At 41.0% G+C, this 19,252-nt stretch overlaps 3 protein-coding genes across 3 annotated transcripts in view; 2 read left to right on the forward strand and 1 right to left on the reverse strand.

Moving 5' to 3' along the window:
- Positions 1 to 16,584, forward strand: fggy (FGGY carbohydrate kinase domain containing). Its single transcript, XM_014473299.2, has 16 exons — positions 1 to 105; positions 482 to 712; positions 2,190 to 2,301; positions 2,484 to 2,635; positions 2,840 to 2,928; positions 5,640 to 5,755; positions 5,861 to 5,989; positions 8,133 to 8,236; positions 8,345 to 8,452; positions 9,376 to 9,437; positions 10,858 to 11,020; positions 11,218 to 11,292; positions 11,393 to 11,513; positions 13,516 to 13,610; positions 14,772 to 14,833; positions 16,252 to 16,584. The coding sequence occupies exons 2-16, from the start codon at positions 530 to 532 to the stop codon at positions 16,331 to 16,333; spliced, it is 1,653 nt and encodes a 550-aa protein (XP_014328785.1). The 5' UTR covers positions 1 to 105; positions 482 to 529; the 3' UTR covers positions 16,334 to 16,584.
- Positions 16,484 to 19,252, reverse strand: part of LOC102229529 (peroxiredoxin-6-like) — a 7,165-nt gene continuing 4,396 nt past the window's right edge. Inside the window, exon 5 of the mRNA XM_005811021.3 lies at positions 16,484 to 18,973. Within this exon, the coding sequence (XP_005811078.1) occupies positions 18,785 to 18,973 (189 nt within the window). The 3' untranslated portion in view covers positions 16,484 to 18,784. The remainder of the gene's footprint in view (positions 18,974 to 19,252) is intronic.
- The window catches only part of LOC102232139 (phospholipid phosphatase 6-like), an 11,696-nt gene continuing 11,372 nt past the window's right edge, over positions 18,929 to 19,252 (forward strand). The window contains exon 1 of the mRNA XM_005811031.2: positions 18,929 to 19,006. The gene's annotated coding sequence lies outside the window, so the exon portion shown is untranslated. The remainder of the gene's footprint in view (positions 19,007 to 19,252) is intronic.

Here is a 19,252-nt window from a genome sequence, read left to right on the forward strand (position 1 = left end):
TCCAGAGTTTGTTTGGCTTCGACAAGAAAAATGCGAATGCTATCCTTTTTGGCCGCTTTCGCGTTCCGTCTCACCCCACCGTCCTGCTACATATCAAAGTTCATGGTAAGAAACTTGTACGCGATTAAACGTTTTTTTTCTCTCTCTCGCTCTCTACCGTGAAATAAGATTTTCGGATGAACACTCCGTGTGTTTGAGTTTGATAGCAAATGCGTCATTGGTTGCGGGGGTTTTATGCACGCGGTGCTCAAAATACAATCTGCGCTTTTGATTGGTGTAAATCTGCAGCTTTGTTATTCAAACCGAGGACACGAGTGTCCTTAAGGATAACGGCGTACAAGGCTGCGAGCTGTAGTTTTAGTCTTTCTGTATTCATTAACCAATAAAGGAATCGAAATAATAATAATAATAATAATAATAATAAGAAGAAGATGAGTCATTCATTCACTCTGGCGTCAACACTTTATTTATTCTTCAACAGTGCACCCAGGTTGATTCTTGACCGGAGGATCCTCAGCGGCTGCTCCACATGGCGGAGGTCTTTTATGTTGGGGTTGATGTGGGTACTGCCAGTGTGAGGGCCGCACTGGTGACCAGAGAGGGGCTCCTGAAGACCACCGCAGAGGAACCCATCACCATCTGGAAGCCCCAGCCGGAGCACTACGTCCAGTCCTCCACAGAGATATGGCAGAAATGCTGCTCAGTGGTCAAGGTGGGAAGTTCTCTGTGCAAGAGATGGTCAAATAAAAAAAAAAAACGGAATTGGTATCAAAGGACTCAATCCTAGATGAGGTCTTTGATAATCGCTTTATCAAACTGTCCAAATCTCAGAGGTGTCCGTAGCATTATGAAAGTAAGTTATTTCGAAACCTTTACCATCTTTAACGTGACATGCGTCCTGTACAACTGAAAGATAAATACGTGCCTCCTGCTCACACCTGTTATCAAAATTTGCAGAGGTTACAAAGATTAAAATGTACCCATTGTTGTAAAGTGTCAGTCAGGATAAGGCTGTACAGTCCGATTTATTCAATTAGAACGAGGCTCGTTTGTCAGATTAAAAGTACTTTTGGAAAACAGTCTATTAGCAGATAAGCATGTGTTTCATTAAGTCCACATTTTTTGTATTTGAAGTGTTATTTTTTTTATTTCAAACCTAAATGTTGTATTTAGGTTTCAGAAATCACGGGCCTCGCAGCATGGGTTTAATTAAGCTATGTGATGTGATTTACTGAAACACATGAACATTTCAACGAAGCTGTGATTCCTTGAAAATTATTTTATATACAGCTACTAAAGTAAGCATTGAACATGTCTACCTTTTTCATTTTTCCCCCCAGACCAGAAAATATATGTCTTAATATTTACATTGACAAAACCTTTAGACCAGATGTTGGGGGGCGGAGGAGACCCAAGTAAAACACAAAGAAATCAATGAGAAAAAGTATCAAACACATGAAGAAACGGATTTGCAAAAAGACAAAGAAAGCCAAGAAACCAGCTGAAATCTGTCTGTATTTAGAAAGCATTCCCACTGCTATGTGTTGTTTTTTTTTTTTTTAGCTAACACCATTTGCCTTACTTAATCTGTCTGCTTAGCCATCTTTCTTTACAATTTGCTAAATGTTTCCCTCATTTTTTTTCTAGTCTTATTTTACTGCTCATGCTTAGGTTGTGTCTCACCAAACTTCCTGTATTAAAAATGTTTCACATGTAGCTTTTTTTTTTGGTGTGATTTAATCTAACATTTACTCATTTTAGCTAGCGGTTTAGCTAGCCAAAATGAGGTAAATTAGGTTATCGGTTATTTTTGTCAAAGCAGTTTAGCTACAGCTTATATGTTCAGAGCGCGTTTGTTTATTAGCAATTTAAACAGGTTTTGACATTTTAACATCTCTACTATGAGACGACAACAGGTGTATAAAGGGAAGACACGCATCCTGGATTATGTGGTGTAAAATACTGCGTTAGCTACATCTTCTATAGTTGAAATTCACCTGGTTCAGAGTACAAAAATATTATCTGAATATCCTTTAGGGTGGCTAATTGTTTGAGAAGTGTAATAGATTATTTTATGCTGGAACATTCTGTAATAATCCAACACTTGATCAAACATTTGTTCCTTACTTTACAGACATACGGTGACCGGTGGTGTGGTTATATGTCGTTCTGACTCTGTTTTATCGCAGGTAGTGACCAGTGGGGTGCAGAGCGACCAGATCCGGGGCGTCGGCTTCGATGCCACCTGCTCTCTGGTAGTTTTGGATGAAAGCTTCCAGCCAGTGCCGGTCACTCAGGAGGGTGAGCGTCGTGTTAGTTAGCTTCCTGTCATCTTCAGCCTTTAGTCTGGTGATTGTCTTGAACGCATTCAGCAACTAAAATTCATGTTTCTTCCCTCCTAGCTGACGTCAACAAATGAACAAAATGCGGCGTTTGTAAAAACCTGATGCTCTCTCCTGATTTTTTTTTCTTCTGTAATTTAGGCGACCCGCAGAAGAACGTGGTGATGTGGATGGACCATCGCGCTGCGGAGCAGGCGGATCGGATAACAAACACCGGACACAGGGTCCTGAGCAGGGTGGGGGGGGTCATGTCGCAGGAGATGCAACCTCCGAAGCTCCTCTGGCTGAAAGAGGTGAGGAAGGTCATCGCCTCTTCCTCTGCGATCTGTGTGTTTTTTGTTCTTTTTCTTGTTAAACCAGCTGGTCATCTTGCATACTTTTGAACAGCCCACCAACTTCCATCTGTTTGGTGGCGATGTTAAGTTTGCGTGACGCGTGCTCATCTACAGTTTGGGTCAGCCGTCAGTAGCTACTGATTCTCGTTGCCTCTTTGTCAGAATCTAAAGGACAGCTGCTGGGACAAAGCCGCTCACTTTTTTGACCTGCCGGACTTCCTGTCCTGGAAAGCTACAGGCTCCACAACGAGGTCAGCTCCCTCGGCTTGCTCTGTTTTTGGGGGGTAGAAGGGAATTTGTGTTATACACACACAAGCGTACGCAAACCTCTTGAACCTTTGACATGTTTTGTCACGTTACAGTCACACGTTTAGCTTTGTTTTACTGGGGTTTTACATGAAAAGATCAACACGACGTAGTGTGTAATTGAAAAGTGGAAGGGGGGGAAATCGGGCATTTCTGTTTAACTTAACCCCTTAACTGTCATGATGACATAAGTGTCCCGATGGAGCCGTTGACCTACATGTAAATATTTTGAGGGCTTTAGTCTTTCCACAAATTTTCAATTGGTTTTGAGTGTTTACTTATTTCTTTCGAGATTCGACTCTGATAAGTTCTATCCCCGCTGAAGCAAAGTGACACCCACTACACGATTCTGTCAGGACCACGCTTCACTATGTGAGTTTATTGCCACACGTAGGATTTTGCAAAGAGGGCCTGGAAGTGCAGATCAGGTCTCATGAGACGAGAGAGCTGTGTCCGCTACACGGCTGGCGACAAACGTTTCTTTGAACGGTTGCTTTTAATCTCGACGCTCCCTGAAGAAGTTCAGATTTGTGGAGTGCTTGAGCAGTAATTCGTTTATCCACTAAACTCCAGCCTTTGTATGTCTGCAGTTCCTCTAGTTGCTCTTTTTCAGAAAACCTGAAGTATTTTTAGTCTAGTTTTAGTGCAAATGTCTTAGTACACTTGGAATAAGAAAGCTGTTCAGCAAGATATAGGGTTATTTCACTTATAACAAGACATTTTTCTCATAAGTAAAATAATCTGCCAGCGGAGCAATTCATTTTTCATTTAGAGTTATTGACTCTAAACCAGTGGTCCCCAACCCCCGGGCCGCAGACCGGTACCGGTCCGTGGACCAATTGGTACCGGGCCGCGCAAGAAATAATTAAATATTTCCGTTTTATGTATTATTTGAGTTTGGAGGATCTTTTATTTTGAAAATCCTTTAACCGGATTCTCTCAGTTACGTCTTGGGCGCCAACATTGAGCCTACAAGCAGCAAGATGAGTCAGAAACAGATCAGAGTCTTTGGAAAGTTTCTTTGCGAAGGGAAAAAGGCCCAGAGAAGAGACAGGAGAATGGATTCATCCCGGTAGGTGATTCCCAGATTCCAAGCTCTGCATGATCTGGTGACCGGATGTTAATGAGGCAATGAAGCTTCAAACTGCGTCGCCACGTAGAGACCAAAAACCCTGAGCATAAGCAACAGTTCGAGTGTCATTGTCTCTCATCTCTCCCAGATTTTTATTTTGAAGGGATATGTAAACGTTACCATAGAGACCAGAGTCAGAGAGCGTTACGGCGGTGGTGGAGAGGAGATGAGAGGAGTGGAGCTTGTGAGTTGTAGGTCTGGTTCACACGATTTAAAGATTGTCGGCCGATTTTCCAAACCTCTGTGACCACAGAGCCGATAAAAGTCCAACAGGTTCGGTCGGTTCGTGTGTCCAGCCACACGGCAGGAGCAACACACCACAGAACCGATTCCAGAAGAAAATCCAGTAAAACCTCCAACATACCAAACGTGAATTTAGAGTAACAAACACGGATGACGATGTGGAAGCAGTAGTGATAGTTTGTGGCTCATTTTAAGCGATAAAAGAGGAAACAAAAAGAAAAGGCGTTTGATAAAAGATGGCGGGAGCAGCCGCTCTATTTGCTGCACTATGATTTGGAGGTGAGTTATGTTTGTTTGTAGTTAACATTTTTAACTGAACAAACATAACCACATATAATAAACATATATAAAATGACCTTTACATGTAGTAATAAACATTTCCACATATCACCTCTGATGTCCACCGGACTCTCAGTTGCCATGTCAACTGTTTGGGATTCCCCTCCGTTCTTACGTCACCGCGCTTTCTGATTGGCTGCCTGTCACATTCAACAGGCTGCGTTCTGCTCCCAGTCAGGAAAAAAAAACCCACAGGCTGCGATAATCGAGCCAAGACAACGTTGAATATCCTCGATTTTAGATCGGACATATTCAACACACCACGTAACACACCATGTAACACACCACCACAGGATGTTGTAAGGTTGTCTCAAAGGGAAAATCGGAGCCAAAAAAAAAAAAGGCTTTAGCGTGAACACCAACATGCAGAAGCATTATCTGACGCCCCCACCTCCAACCCCCCGGAGGCCGCAGCAAAATTGCCAAGTCTTGACCGGTCCGCGGTAATAAAAAGGTTGGGGACCACTGCTCTAAACAACCTGCTATTTCTTGCTGAAAAGCTGCTTGCAAGTTAATTGTCTTATTTTAAGAGTACTAAGACGTTTGCGCTGGAAACTGGACCAAAAAATGGTGTAAGAGTTGGAGATTTTGCAGTGAAACTGAAATACACAGGGGGATCGTGGTTATAATGTAGCAAACTATGCAAAGTTTCAAGAGGAATTAATACTTTCGCTAGGCCCTGTTTTTAATCTCACTGTGTGGATACCAAACTGCATGTTTTGTTTTGTTTTTTTTTTCGTTTTGGGAACACCGACCTAATTTCTCGGAGTAAAAGCAGAGCAGCAGGACAGATTAAAAAAAGTTATCTGTGTTTTTTTTTTTTTTTAATTGTTGTCAAAATGTTTCGGATCTTGTGTCCTCAGCAGTAGATAACCGGATAGATATCAAAATTCACCCAATGTGCGATGTAATCTGGTATTATTCTTCCCCGCTGTCCCTCAGGTCTTTATGTACTCTAGTGTGTAAGTGGACATACTGTCCTCCAGGTGGCTGGGATCCCAGCTTTTGGATTAGCGTTGGACTGGAGGATCTTTTGGAAAACAATTTCTCCAAAATAGGCAAGAACATATATATATATATATATAAATCTAATCTCATATCTCTCACAAATATTTGCTTCATTTTGATTGTCGTCTTCTAACGTCTAACGATTTTCCATCCAGGCAGTGCGACGTGTTCTCCAGGAAGTCCTCTGGCAGGAGGCCTGACCCCGCAGGCCGCGGCAGATCTGGGTCTGAACCCAGGAACAGCAGTCGGTGCTTCACTCATTGATGCTCATGCCGGAGGCTTAGGTAGCACACCCAACGGAGACAAAAAGGAAACAAAAGTCGTGTCCAGACTGAAGCCACTTATTTTAACTGCACCAGCTCACTGAGGCGTCTCAAAAAACAACAACAACAAAAAACTCCCCTCATCCTCCACGAAGCAAGAATCCAACTCTGGAAAAATACTTGTTTCTCGTTGTAAACTTCCACGACAGGTTCCTGCAGCTGTCGAGTGCAGCGTTTTTTTAAATTTTTTTTATCCGAACCCGTTTTAGCCGAAAAGCACAGAGCACCTGCAGGAGCAGAAAGTGGCAAAACGACCTTCACTGAGACACGTTTCTGCAGAGCGAGCGCAAACAGGAGCGAGTTGTTGGGACAGGCGTCGTTTGAGCCTCGCTTAGCCTCGCTAAGTTACTGACATGTTTACGGATTTGCAGCCTCAAAAGTCCCATCAAATGAAATCAGTGCTTCATCAATCAGTCAATCGAGCCTATTTGTGTCGAAAATTTCAGCAACACGGCAGTTCAAAGTGTGTTGCATTATAAAAACGCCCCAAAAAATCAGAAACAGACGTGGGTCGAGTACCAGAAATTGTACTCAAGTAAGAGTAGCAGTACTTCGACATATTTTTACTGACATAAAAGTAAAAGTAGCTGTCCAGGAAATTACTCAAGAAGAGTAAAATGTATTTGGTAAAATTCTGCTCAAGTACTAAGTAACTGATCAAATGATTAATCATTTAATATTTACCTTATGTCTTCTAAATTTCTATGTCATATAAAGTTAAGTGGAAATTGTTATATTTTAAGGGACAAGAATGACAATAATTCATATAAGTAACAAAAAAAATAACAAAATCAGGCAAATTTAAAATGTTCCAAATCAGTTTCTTTCAGTAAAAAAAAAAAAAAAAAACTCATGAAACTTTAACAAAAACTGCAGGTGTGTGTGTGTGTGTGTGTGTGTGTGTGTGTGTCTGGTGAGTTTTTGGTTAAAACATGTTCATTTTCCATTCAGCGGGCAGAAAATCCAGAAATCTTACGCAAGTAATAGTAGAGATAGTAAAATGACTCAAGTAAAAGCAAAATGTACAGCCTTCGGTGCGGGAGGGGGGAAGCGCCTGCGCAGCTCCTGGAATCCCAACCATCTGGTTTGGCTCTGCGAGCTCCACCCGCTCGTGAACCCTGCCCCCTGACCCGCGGTCGGGACCTCTGCCAGCCGCGTATTGTTGCGTCGGTCAGGGGTCGGATTGCTCCGAACCGAAGGTTGTTGTTCCTGCCAGTCTACACGCAGGCGAGGACGCTTCCTATAAAACACAAACCAGCTCTGCAAACATTATTGCAACAGTCGGTGCCATCGCTGAATCCCACATGAAGGCTTGGGAGCTGATTTAATGCTCCTCTTCTGCATGTCGAGTATGTTATCCCTCTCACCCCACTTAGTATAGTATGATGATATTCTTTGGTTAAAACTACTTTATGATGTAGTTTTATGATTAGACACATTCTAGATAGAATAAAAAGGAGGAGTGAATTTCCACCAAAAAAAGTTTTGGAAAAAATGAAGAGCCCACTAAACTAAACCCCGTTGAAAACCTCCTGGCTTTTCCACCAAATGTTGATTTCTGAGCTCTTCCTGAGTTAGTGTTAGAGAGGAATGTCAGACATGTTGTCAGTAGTTCATGGAAAAAAAGAACAATGTTAATTTTATTCAAACATATAGCTACAAAAAGTAAAATCAGAGAGACTGATCATTTTGCGGTGGTCTCTTAATTTTTCCCAGAGTTGTATATGTATTCTTGTTTTGTTTTTTAGAAATGATATTTTTTTTATTTGTTCAAAATCAACATTTTCATATTCCATATTAAATTCGACACCGAAGCCGTGTCACCTGCCACGAAAGTCGGAAGCTGCCTCTCCTGAGCCGTTGGCACTTTTCCAACTCAGAAATTTCTATGTTTTTGGGGTTTGTTTTTTTTTTAGAAATTTTCTAACATAAATCTCAAAATTTGAGTTTTTTCCTAGAAAGTTTCCAACTTTCGGAACTCAGAAATTTCCAAGTTTTCTCTTAAAAAAATAAATAAATTTCTGAGGTTTTCTACAGAAATGTACTCCTTTTAAAAAAAAATTCAATCTAAAATGAGCCCGATACGCCGTCTTACTCCTTCCAGGTGTCATAGGCGCTGATGTGCAAGGCTTCGATTTGCCCTGCGAGGGCTGGCCAATCACGTCGCGCATGGTGATTGTCTGTGGGACGTCTACTTGTCACATGGCGGTCAGTGGATTTTAGGGATGCATGACTTCCTGTAATCAAGTTTTTTTAACTGCTTTTATTTTATTTTATTTTTTTATATAATCACTCATGTGTGTCATTTATGAGCAGATCAGTGAGCAGCCTCGGTTTGTGCCCGGAGTGTGGGGACCCTACCTGTCCGCCATGGTGCCAGACCTGTGGCTTAACGAGGGAGGACAGAGTGCCACAGGAAGGCTGGTCAGACGCCCTGCCACAGTCACCTTGTCACATATGTGGACATATTCATATACAGTACAGACCAAAAGTTTGGACACACCTTTTAATTCAATGAGTTTCCTTTATTTTCATGACTATTGACATTGTAGATTCACACTGAAGGCATCAAACCTATGAATAACACATGTGGAAATATGCACTAAACAAAAAAGTGTAAAACAACTGAAAATAGCCCTTATATTCTAGTTTCTTCAAAGTAGCAACCTTTTGCTGTGATTACTGCTTTGCACACACTCTGCATTTTCTTGATGAGCTTCAAGAGGTCGTCACCTGAAATGGTTTTCACTTCATAGGTCAACCTGCCCTGTCAGGTTAATAAGTGGGATTTATTGCCTTATAAATAGTCATGAAAATAAAGAAAACCCATTGAATTAGAAAGGTGTGTCCAAACTTTTGGTCTGTACTGTATATAACATCAAATTTAACCGTGCCGAGGAGATTGAAGCAATATGAGTTCCTGTTTTTGAAACTGGAAAACACACCCTTTCTAACAGAATTATGCGATATGGCTTAAGAATAAAATCCAGGGTTTCCCGTCAATGTATTATAAGCCTTGTTGTTTTTGTTTAAAAAAAACAAAAAAAACATTCATCTTCAATCAAATCTCCTATATATATCCTATCTCACAATAGCAAAGAATTAAATATTTTTCTGAATGTCCACTGTTTTTCATAGGATGTGCAGACATTCAGTCTTAAGTAGCGACCTAAAACTAAAAGCAAACACAATCTATTGACTTCCTGCACTCATTCACTAGAAAAAAAACATTTCTATTGTAATTCATTCATTACTCAGCTTACCTGTTTCTCACGTCCTTGTGAGCCTCCTTGTTATCAGCGGCTTGTCCCTCTTTTACTTCTCCGTTGTCCCTCTCCTCCCTGCAGATCGACCACATTGTGAAGGGCCACGCTGCTTACGCCCAGCTACAGGAACAGGCTAACCAGAGGTCAGCTCACAGCGACTCAGTTGGTTTTTCTTGCTACTGCACGCAGCTGACTGGAGGAGGCGCTGTCCTGCTGACTGCTAATGTGGATTCTGTGTGAACGGGTTAACACAGAGGTTAAAACCTGAATCCGTCCCTTTCTGCTTCCACAAGTTGTATGAAGAAAAGTGGCTGTGTGTCTGCGTCTTTAAAATTTGCCTTTGTTTTTGTTAAAGAGACAACAACAAAGAGGCTTACGTGTGCATCTGACCGGACCAAAGTGGAGTCGTTGGGCGACGACGACCAGCATCATGTTTTCGAGACCCAACTAACGATTATTTTAGTAGTCGATTATTTTATTCTCCCGATTAATCGATTAATTGGACAAAATAATAGTTTTTTTTTTGCATGTTCTTCAGATTTTTTATTTAACCATTGAAGACATTGTTATACAATATATAAGCAATAAAAGATGCAAATACATCCTTTTATCATCACAGTTTAATTCCTTTTTTAAAATAAACTAAGCTAAAATGCAATAGCACAGCACTCCTTTAGTGAACGATTAATCATTTGTAGCAGCGATTCATCGTTTTGTAGCAGCTAAAAAATACTTCTAACATCAATACGGTGTAGAGCTAATCTGATTATTGATTTGACGTTACAAATTAATAATTGACAGCTTAACATGAGAATTTGATGCAGGTAAAACTAAAATCATTCCACTTGAGCCACTTCTGAGTAGATGTTTTACAAACTTATTTTTTATCTTGAATTCAAAATGTATACATTTTTGTACAATTTTGGCTTCATAGCTGTTCTGAATGTGTTGTTCTTAAAGCAAATTGCCTCCTTTTTTTGTGTATGCTCAAGTTAGCGATTAATCGATCACTAAAGTAGTTGACGATTAGTTCAGTAATCGATTCGTTGCGATTAATCGTTTCAGCCCTAACGTCTTTAGAGAAAACCAAACGCATCACACCAAGTGTCAAACACAGTGATAATGTGGACGTTAAAGTTTGATCATTCCCATTTGCATGATTGTTTTTCTCACGTCTCTCTCTACTAAAGTCTGCTGCTTTGGTCTCAACTAGGCCCTTTTTTTGAAGGACAATTTTGTTTACAAAGGCTTCAGTTTCCATTTCATTTTCTGTTTTGGTTGTTTATTTTGCATATTTAAAATGTCTTCCAGTTCCAGTGTTAAATATTTGCTAGAAATTAACTTTATTGACCTACTATGGCATTCCCATCATGATACTTGAAAATGGTCTCAAAACGACAATGTTATCGTTTTATCGCGATAACTTCTTGTACAGTTTATCGTCCAGCACAATTTACCACGACAGGCCTGATCAGGAACACTTTCTGTCCCCAATGAACCATATATCAGGCTCACGTTAAGGTCCAGTAGGCGTCTCAAGAGTATTTTTATTTCTCATTTCAGAGTTCCCTTCACAGGCGCCAACATTTACTCGTATCTGAACAGCCACTTGGCTCAGATGGCCGGCTCGCCGCCTGCTGTGGACCTGCTGGGATCCAGCCTTCACGTGTGGCCGGATTTCCACGGCAACAGGTCGCCGCTTGCTGACCCCACTCTGAAGGGAATGGTGAGGCCTCGGTGCCACACTCTCGGCACATGAAGCTCCTTTTTCTCCTCTGAACTTTAGGGATCAATATATTTTCTTTGAATGTGTTGTAAAACTAAACAAGCGAAATATTTTATGAAGTAACAAGCTATTTCTCAGATCAGGGTTCAGCTGGTGATTCAGCCCTTCCTCTTCCTGTTCACTCGACTGTGTTGCAGGTGATTGGTCTGCCTCTTTCCCAAACCGTGGATGACTTGGCCCGGCTGTATTTAGCTACGCTACAGGCTCTCGCTGTAAGCCATGTGTTTGTTATCACTCTCTCAGCGTCTACTGTGTGCAAAATCGAAAGGCTTACGAGGCGACCCTCTTCTTCTCCTTGGGTCTGACTTTCAGCTCGGGACGCGTCACATTCTGGACTCCGTGAAAGAAGCAGGATGTGACATCAGAACCCTCTTCCTGTGTGGCGGCTTGAGCAAAAACCTTCTGTTTGTACAGATCCAAGCTAATGCTACAGGTATGTGGTGCGTTCAGGGTGATGCGTGGGAGTTACGCTGCATTCCGGTTACCTCGGCAGTGGAAACTGGGTTTGACGTCAGACCCCAAGTAACAGCTTTAAGAATACAGGATTTTAATACGGAGACGCCCATAAACATTTTTAAGCTTTGCTTTCCATAAACAAACACCATTTTTACTTTGTAGAGTTGCGGGCGCTGCATGTGTGTCCCCTAAAATGAACGTGTTTCCACCACTTCTGCAGATACGAAGAGCGGCCATATTGAAAGTTGGCCTTAACCTGTGGCAGACGGAGTTGCTCCCACTTTCCAATTGGGAAATTTTATTTCAGAGGGCGTTCCAGTAGATTTTTCCAACAGGGAAGTTGGAATTTCCCAGTTCAGACCGCAACTGGAACACAGTTTTAGCTTCCTGCTAATTGTAGAATTTTGTATTTAGGCCAAAAAAAAGTTCATTTGTAGTCTAATCAGACCAGAGAACCTTCTCCCACTGAAAGCAACCTTCTACATGGCTTATGGCAAACTGCAACTTGGACTTGTTTTGGATTTCTCTGGACAGTAGCTGTCTTAAGGGCCAGATTTGTTCAGAGTGTCACTAATTCTTATTATGGCTTCTGATGTCTGCTGCTTCAGAGTCACAAGCTTTCTTCCACCAAGGCTTCTAGTTGCTAGGGTTTATGTTCTCTGTTTTGTTTTGTTTTTTTTATTGACAGAATGTGAAACAGTCCGAACGGATCGGCTTTAGCAAGTCAATGTAGCTGACACCTGCCTCAAAAATGACGCTCTAAGTCATTGTGAAAATTATTATGAGATGGACCAGACTCTCAGACATTCTGACGTAAAAGCTCGCATAGAGCAATCGAGTCGAAGTGAAAGTTCTTGAACGTCGGGGTCGGACCCGAACTAGGCATTGCCGTTGAACACGTCCTGAGTGAAAGATGAAACCGGAGGGGAAACAGCTACAAACCACAGAGGAATCGTGGAGAGGAACAATCTGATAAACAGAGGGAGAGGTGCAACTAACCGAGGAACAAAGAGGACTCATCAGGAGAGAATAGAAAACAGCTGAGAGGAAGCAAGAGATGGGGAACAGCTGGGATGAGGAGCAAACTGACAGGCGGGGGAAGCTGAGACATAAACACAGCAGAAACTAATTCAAACTGTAGTTGTGGCATTTAGTAATGATTTTGTTGTGGTCATTTTATGTGACTATAGTGATTGTGAACAGGGTGTACGGGGACATTGAATGTTGTATGACTTTACTCTATATTATTACAGATGGAAACTTGCTCAATCTAAATCCAAGAAAAAGCCTCTTTGGTTAATGTTTTTGCACGTCGTACCTAGTGCTGTCACGATAGCACATGCTGCTGGACGATAAATTGCCCCAGAACTGATTGCGATCAATAGTATTGTTGTTTTGAGAACGTTTTCAAGTAATATAATAGTAACAGTGGCATAAAAATGCAAGCACACGTTCTCAAAGACCAATACACTTTAAATTCTAATTAACATTTAAACACTGGAACTGGAAGAGATTTGGAAGGTGCAAAATAAAGAAAGAAAACAACAAGTAAAATAAATTATGAAGTCCCTGTAAACAAATTTAGCTTTCAAAAAAATGGATAGTTGAGGCCGAAACACCAGACTGAAGAGTTTTATCATTCAGTTTTTGGTAAAAAAAAAAAAAAAAAAAAAAGAGAGAGAGAGAAAAAAGAGGCAAACGATAAATCAAGCAAATAAAAATGATTGAGTTTATTTTAATTTATCATGTGATTAATTGATTTATTGTTTATTGTGACAGGCCTAGTTGTACCTGTTAAACAAATGAATAAACCCAAAGAGGAAACCACCCAGAACACAGACGAATGAATCAAAACACAAAGGGATAAACTAAAATGACAAGAGCTAAGTAAATAAGCTGCAAAGAATAATATAAGTTCAAACAGCAAGGAAGTCTGGAAACAGGAAAGAGCCGTTGCTAAGGGTCGTTTCTCTTCTCAGCACTTCCTGTGGTGCTGCCGGATCAGTCCGAGGCCGTTCTAGTGGGCGCAGCCATTCTGGGCGCCTGTGCATCCCAGGACTATGAAGCCATAGAGGTACAGTCACACACACATCTGTTACGCTACTACTCCATTTTGGATTCATTCATGCTTACTGACTAACAGCAGTGTTTTGGCATTTAATACACCTGAGGTTAGCTTTTAATCTCTTTAGGACCTGGTGTAAAGTCCAGTGCTTTAATTTGTTATTCTAATTCTTATCATTTTTTTTAAAACCATGTCATTAGACTTTGTTTGCCCATAAAAGTTGCATTACAAGACATTTCTTAGTTTGACTAACCTAGATTTCAGCAAATATTTTAAAATCAATACTCTGTTTAGTAAAACAAAAAGGAATGACTGGATGAGCTAGAGTTCAAATTTCATGCTAATTATCTAGACTGAGGTTTTACATTTAGTTTAATAATAATTTAGTGTGAAAATGACTTTCATTTCCTAATGTTGTTGGATTTATTTAGCTTTTTTCCCCCCACAATTCTTCAAGTTCCTTGCTTTTCGTAACTGGGTTACACTGAACAAGAATTAAAGCGTGTCATAAAAAGTGTATCTTTGATGCATGGGTTGGACTACTTGTATAGTTTGATGGTCTTTTATCCCAGGCGTCAATAATTCATGCAGACCTCTTTTCTCAGTAGGATTTAATGTGACACACAGAGGTGCATGCTGGGTATCCACATAAACGAGCTTAGAAAAGGACCCAGATATGGAAAGCATCCCGTTAACAGGTATTGTTGAAATGTGACTCGGTGTCGCCACCTGCTGGAGGGAAACCAGCGTATAATACTCCCTCAGTTCTGCTGGCTGTGTCCACGGAGCAGGACGCGCGAAATATGGATTAAGATGTAAGGCTTTAAATCTTTTTTCGGGGCAAAGTTTCACAGCAACCTCGGAGCCATAGAGACTAAAAATAAGGCGCCATTATTGGGACCAGGCGGCAGCTGTTACATGGGGCAGTTGTTGTGTCTGATCCCCCAGGGCCCCCCCCCAGCTCCACGCGCTCCGCTGTCTGGATTTTGTAGGTTTAGGTAGGAGTGAGAGGCCTCCATGCATTAATCATGAGCCGACGCGAACCAGAACCACCGGAGTCGGATTGTGTTTTGGGGGATAAGTAGGTCACGGGCTGGCGTGAAATTAAAACGCGTGTCTCTCTATGCCCGCTCATGGGTTGCTGTTTGTCTTTGCAATTTTGTGCCTCAGGTGGCCATGGAGAAAATGGCCAAAGTTGGGCGAGTCGTTCAGCCAGACCAGGAGCTCAAGAGGTGAGGAAAGCGACTTTCCAAGCAGTACACGACATCAACATCCTGTATTTTCTTGGAAATTTACGCGGTAGTCAAATACAAAGCAGCAGATAAACTAAAGTGGATTTATAAATGATACATTTAACTGTTTTTACAAATGCAGCACATTACATTCTTGCATCTAACATAAAGGCCTTAAAATGTCTAACTGTATATAAAAATGTAATTTGGCCCTAAATATGTTACGTTAATTTTTGTTTTGGTTGAATTATTCAATATCGTGTGTGTGTACTTGTTTTTTTTTCTCGTGAGCAGAAGTTTGAGTCGCTCGCAGACATCTCCATTGTATTCTGGCTGGAGGCAGTTGAGGCTTGATGTTAACATACTCTTGCTGACTAGCTAGCTAGCTTTTATGCGTCTTATCAGAAGTGCACATTTGTCGCCGGTTGGCTGGACTACATTTGTTTTCGTCACTGTCTCACTTCTGTTGCCAACCCCACGCGAGGCTGCGTCCATTCTAGCAACACGTTAAGTTTGACACTGCTTGCATCTTTCAAATATTTTTTCTGTCTTAAATTTTATTCAATGTGGCATTAAGAAGGCCCGCCAAATCTTAAATTGACTTCCTGATATCTGTAGATACGCTTTTACAGCTCTACGTCTCATGTCTTCGTGACACAACCTCAGTTGGGTTTGGGTCTGGGCTTTGACTGTGCCATTTTAACAGATGAATATCAGGGGTGACGTTGTGGAGAAGTTCCAACCACCCGTAGGGCCGAAAACGGCATCGGAAGCTAAGAAACGTCTGACAGTGAACCATTTCATCCATAATCTGAACACGAAAAGCTGCCAAGTTATGGCCGGGCAATGAGCAGCAGCTTACATTTTGTATCAAGCCATGTAGGATACGCAGACCTACGTGCAAAACACTATTAATAATCTAGGAGAGGTTCAGTCAAAGTCCAATCCGATTAATAGTTAAAAAAATTTGTTTACAAATGTTTTCCACCCGATCCAAAATTATTGAACTATTTCCCAAAGAAAAATGGGACTTCTTTCCCCGCCCGTTTTTTGGAAGTGCAAAGTTCGTAGCAAGTATTGTTTCAAAAACATTCAGCAAACTGTATCAACTTTCTTGCCTCTTCATAATCAGCAAGAAAAATTGTGTGGGTCTGTCAAATAAAATCCCAATGAAAGTTGTTAAAGGTTTTGTGAGGCTCTGCATATATGATACCAAACTTTTATTTCATTATTTATTAGTAGCCTTCAGTATATATGCTCATTTAAAATAGATGCTCAGTGCTTTATTTTTTTGTTTTGTTTTGTTTTGTTGGCTTTAATAAAAATGTCTTCAGTTTTGTTTTGGTTCCAAAAAATCCCAATTGATCAGCAAACAAGATGCAATTTCAACTTCACAGCTTTTTGTTTTCCTTTCACAGTTTCTATGACAGGAAGTACAAGGTGTTCCTGCAGCTGTTCTCCCACCAGAGGGAGTACCAGGCCCTCATGAAGCACCAATGAGACAAGTGAACACACTGCAGGGCGAAACTGCAGCAGATGTCTCATCCTCGCAGCTCTTATTAATATGAATAATTCCACTTTTTTTTGGTTGCTGTTTTTCTTTCGTTTTCGCCTTAAGAAAACCCACATGCTGAAGGTTTGTGTTCGTCCTGAGCTGGCAGTTTATTGTTCAAGTCGGTATCTTATTTTTTTTTTTTTTGCTTGCTTCATCTTCATGTGCATTCCTAATAAATATTACCAATTTTGAGACACACCTGCGCTTACTTTTCACTGAAGTCGCAGCTGGGTCACTGGGGTAATGCCCTTCAGTTGGAGAGCGGCGCGTCCCGCTCCAGATTCTCCTTCCTTCCTTCCCGTTCGGTTCGCCCCGGCTGTCCTCGCGCTCTGCTGTCAGGCCGCGGCCCGCGTTCCTAAGATCAAAGCTGATAAGCCGATGCCGCCGACCGGCCCGGTGAGGAGGAGCGACAAATCCTACACAGCTGACTTAATGCGTCCAGCTTAATGCTTCGAGCAGTTATTGGACCGGGAAGTTGGCGTCTGCTAGGGAATGTGACGGGCGTTTCTATGGCCAAAGTAAGTGGGAGGGGGGGGAGTATTTAAGAACAGGGTGTGGTTAATTGCTTAATTACAGCGTTATTATTCAGAATTGTAGACAACAACTATGAAATTTCTGGCGTCTGTTTGTAGTCTTCAACCTCTTGTCGCTATGTGTGTTTGGTTTCACCCGAGTGGCGACGACTTCCGTCCGTCGCTGCCCCATGGCAACCCCGTACCTAACAACACTAGCTAGCGGTAATAGCCTTAAACGCCTCACATGACGTCTGAGCAAGACGCTTTTTTTCTTTTTGCCTGACAAAATTTTCATTAGAAATAAAACTACATATACGTGGTTAGTTCTTTCATAATAAAATTTAAGACCTGTGGTTAACGTATTAAATTTCCATACCACCTTGAATTTCAAAACGAAATTATAACATTTTAAAGTTTTATTTTAATGTATTAATTTAATACCCACTTACTGCTTCACAGTAAACTAGTACAAACGCTGGAAGAGTTCACAATGCATATACTGTATCTCTCTCTCTCTCTATATATATATATATCTGTTTTTATCTGCCTTTCAGAGGAGACCAGAAAGCCCACCCATCTCAAGTCCGAAGGATGAGTTCCAAAGTCTGGAAGCCACTGGACAAATGGCTTCTTTTGTTTTTAAAAAAATAAAATAAAATAGGGCACTACCAGTTTGAGATATAGGAAAGACTCTTTTCAATCACCCCAATGTTTAACTTCTTACACAGATTTTGACATAAGATTAAGGACTCCATGGATAGCCCAATAAAAAAAATCATAGTATTTATTTCCAAATTTAAAGGTTACTTTAAATCTAAATCTGCTACAGTTATAACCTAGTTATGGGGTAAATGATTTTCATTGCTTGTTTTTTGGTGGGTTTTTTAAAGAAAAATCTGCAAAAAGGGACTTTTGTTGCGCGTACAAAAAAGTAGTTCAAACCTCGGTCGTACAGAGACTCTCTGAAAAGCAGTTTTCAAATCTTGTCACAGATTCTCAATTGAATTCCTACCGGCTAATTTACGTTAGCCGGTAGGAATTATTTATCAACGCTCCCTTGAAAAAGTGAATCACTGAAAACAAAGCATCAGCTCAAACAGCTAAACTTGCTACTGTGCTGAAGCTACGCCAACCTGTTACAGTGACTTAAACCACACATGATGGATCGGTGCATGTGCTTTTACAGCAAGATCAGCATCACGAAACTTTGTCACTCAGGTTTATTAATCAATATCCCCGAATGAGAAGTGGAAGTGAATCAGTGGTTAAACATCAGTCATTGACCCAGTTGGAAGCAGTTATAAAATCTCGTCTGTTTCACCAGAGAGAAAAATATTTAATTTAATTTATTTTAAAGCTGCTAGCCGCCGTTTTTATTGAGCCAACACATCACGGTCAGTTTTCTATTAGTTTGGCTATTTAGTTATAAATCGGTATTTAATCTTACCTCCTAAAATCAAGCTTCCACAGAGTAGAGCAGTTCCTCTGTTGACATCACATAAGGCAGCAAATCAGTTACATTTGAGCTCTTTTAGTTTTTATTTATTTATTCAATTACCCACTTTTGAGGTGTTTATTTGTATCCTACTGCAAAATGTAGGAGCGTAACAGGGATTTAAGGAATGCTTGACAACACATGGATGTTGTTTATGAGGAGGACCCAGGCAGAACAGAATGGGCTGATTTTTATTATTTATTATTTTATTATTAGTTCAGACTGGATGCAGTGCCACTGTCCTTTTAACGCACGCAACAATGTATAAGGTGAAAGCAAAATGTATTTACTTCTGTTAACCCATTACAAACACGTTATATAAGAACAACTCTGCTTCTACGGTAAGACGTTTTGTATTCATCGCATAGATTTGCACGAGAAGCCCGTTATTCCAGAGACGTGGGTAATTCGGGTTCAGCTGGTGGCGGCTCACAGCCTTTCCTATCCAGTGGATCTGGAGTGTAGCGCAGGTACTTCCTCCCAGACGGCAGCTCCTTGCTGAAGACGCCGATCGGGAACAAAGCGGCGGCCTCGTCCTCGGGCATGTTGGGAGGCACCATCACGCAGCCTCCGGGCTGGAGGGAAGAAATGCAACACGTGGAATTAAGGTTTTTCTACTTTTTTTTTTCTACCACAACCTTTAAGTTATTTTTAGAGATTTTACGTGATGGAGCAACACAAAGTAGCGCACGTAGCTCAAGTGGGAGGAAAATGAAATGGTTAAAAAAAACTAAAAAGTGTGGCAATGCTTAGGTGTTTAACTCTTTTTAATCAGATATCCGTGAATAAAAATCGACATGCATCTTAAACAATGTGGTGGCCAACAAACCACCATATGAAAACAGACATGTCAG

Source organism: Xiphophorus maculatus, chromosome 6, assembly GCF_002775205.1.
Source record: "Xiphophorus maculatus strain JP 163 A chromosome 6, X_maculatus-5.0-male, whole genome shotgun sequence".
Lineage (NCBI taxonomy): Eukaryota > Metazoa > Chordata > Actinopteri > Cyprinodontiformes > Poeciliidae > Xiphophorus > Xiphophorus maculatus.

Excerpts from the sequence above, each read along its gene's own strand:
- fggy (XM_014473299.2), top strand. The coding sequence starts at position 530 with ATGGCGGAGGTCTTTTATGTTGGGGTTGATGTGGGTACTGCCAGTGTG. Across the intron at positions 2,636-2,839 it reads AGCTCCTCTGGCTGAAAGAG|AATCTAAAGGACAGCTGCTG; the intron begins GTGAGGAAGGTC and ends CCTCTTTGTCAG. Across the intron at positions 8,237-8,344 it reads CGTCTACTTGTCACATGGCG|ATCAGTGAGCAGCCTCGGTT; the intron begins GTCAGTGGATTT and ends ATTTATGAGCAG.